This window comes from Dendrobium catenatum, unplaced genomic scaffold (genome assembly GCF_001605985.2).
Source record: "Dendrobium catenatum unplaced genomic scaffold, ASM160598v2 original_scaffold_220545, whole genome shotgun sequence".
In the NCBI taxonomy this organism is placed as follows: Eukaryota; Viridiplantae; Streptophyta; class Magnoliopsida; order Asparagales; family Orchidaceae; genus Dendrobium; species Dendrobium catenatum.
In genome coordinates this window covers 1-1,537 of record NW_021538955.1, presented here as the reverse complement: position 1 = coordinate 1,537, position 1,537 = coordinate 1, and the positions used below count along the sequence as shown (strand labels likewise).

The 1,537-nt window shown below is 33.8% G+C and overlaps 1 protein-coding gene across 1 annotated transcript; it reads left to right on the top strand.

Moving 5' to 3' along the window:
- The first annotated feature begins 89 nt into the window (after positions 1 to 89).
- LOC110115300 (lysine--tRNA ligase-like) lies at positions 90 to 1,331 on the top strand. The gene is made up of 4 exons (XM_020848491.2): positions 90 to 636; positions 740 to 808; positions 939 to 1,082; positions 1,176 to 1,331. The coding sequence occupies exons 1-4, from the start codon at positions 559 to 561 to the stop codon at positions 1,287 to 1,289; spliced, it is 405 nt and encodes a 134-aa protein (XP_020704150.1). The 5' UTR covers positions 90 to 558; the 3' UTR covers positions 1,290 to 1,331.
- Positions 1,332 to 1,537: the final 206 nt, after the last annotated feature.

Here is a 1,537-nt window from a genome sequence, read left to right as displayed (position 1 = left end):
TATATATATATATATGTTTAGATTGTCTCTATTGTGCCCAACTGCCCATATGATCGTGATCTTGAAGAACGGAAATATTATTTCTATAATACAGGGTTGAACATAAGTTATGAATCTTTTTTTTCAACCTTTTAAGGTTGCTCTAAATAATAGGGAAAAGTTAAATAATGATGACGACTGTTGCTTTTACCATGCATGGTTGGGGATTGAGGGCTTGTGAAGTTACTCTAAATTATTGCAAGTTCAATGATGATGATGAATAATGCTTTTAACATGCATGACTGCATATTTAGTTTTTTTAAATAAGCTATATATTATTTTTCATTTAATATTGATGCATTTTTTAACTTCTCTGTTGTCTTTGATTCCTATCATGAAGATAAGTGATTGCCACTGTAATGCATATGGTCCCAGAAGTCTATTTCTGCTTCAAAACTTCAACATGTATGACAAACTTTTACTATATTACTTATTCTTGTTTTTAAGTAACAGCTAGTTGGTCATTTCCTTGAGGAGACATGCGTGAATCCTTCATTCATCATCAATCATCCTGAGATCATGAGTCCTTTAGCGAAATGGCATAGATCACAACCAGGTTTAACTGAACGGTTTGAATTGTTCATCAATAAACATGAGGTATGATATATTAAATCCGTTTGGCTTGTCATTTAAATATGTTCCTATTTTGACTTGTTTGTTTTCTTTACATTGACTTGTTTGTTTTCATTACATCTCTTAGTTGTGCAATGCGTACACAGAACTGAATGACCCTGTTGTGCAGCGTGAACGTTTTGCTGAACAACTGAAGGTGGATATGTAAAACAATGATTTAAGTTTTTTGTTTTTTTTTAAAATGTCACCAAAGCTATTGTTATATATCCCTTCAAGTTTGCTATAACTGTTTAGAGTCTGTTTTGTTTCTCTATTTCTGCATTCAGAATCGCCAATCAGGTGATGATGAGGCGATGGCTTTAGATGAATCCTTTTGCACTGCCCTTGAGTATGGGTTGCCCCCAACTGGTGGTTGGGGATTGGGAATAGACCGCCTGACTATGATACTTACTGATTCACAGAACATTAAGGTTCTTTGTCCTCAGCCGTATGCTTCTTTTTTTTCCTTGATTTTCTCTGTTAGATTTAGCACTAATGCTTTTATTTTGATTTTGGGTTTTCAGGAAGTTCTTCTATTTCCGGCAATGAGGCCTCAAGATGAACCTTCATCCAAGGGTATTCTATGTTCGCCTTTATTTTATAGTTACAGAATGAACAAATCTTGTCTTACGGCTTAAATTAAGGAATCAGTTTTGTCCTTAGTGGTAATTAGAATATAATCTCAATATCAAGGAGATTATCTCTCCAAATTATCCTAAATAGAAAGAGTTAATATTTTGTCATATATATATATATATATAGTTACGTATATACATACTACAGCTTATCTTTCATAATCGATGATTAAAATTTCATGATTCAGATTTGGCCCAACATTCTCTTTCTCGTGGCCGCACTCCATAGAGTGTTAGCCTGCTCTCCTCGA

Bases quoted from the DNA above. Each gene is read 5' to 3' on its own strand.
- LOC110115300 (XM_020848491.2), top strand. From the start codon at position 559: ATGAGTCCTTTAGCGAAATGGCATAGATCACAACCAGGTTTAACTGAA. The intron at 637-739 runs GTATGATATATT...TACATCTCTTAG, and splicing joins TGTTCATCAATAAACATGAG to TTGTGCAATGCGTACACAGA. The intron at 809-938 runs GTGGATATGTAA...TTCTGCATTCAG, and splicing joins GTTTTGCTGAACAACTGAAG to AATCGCCAATCAGGTGATGA.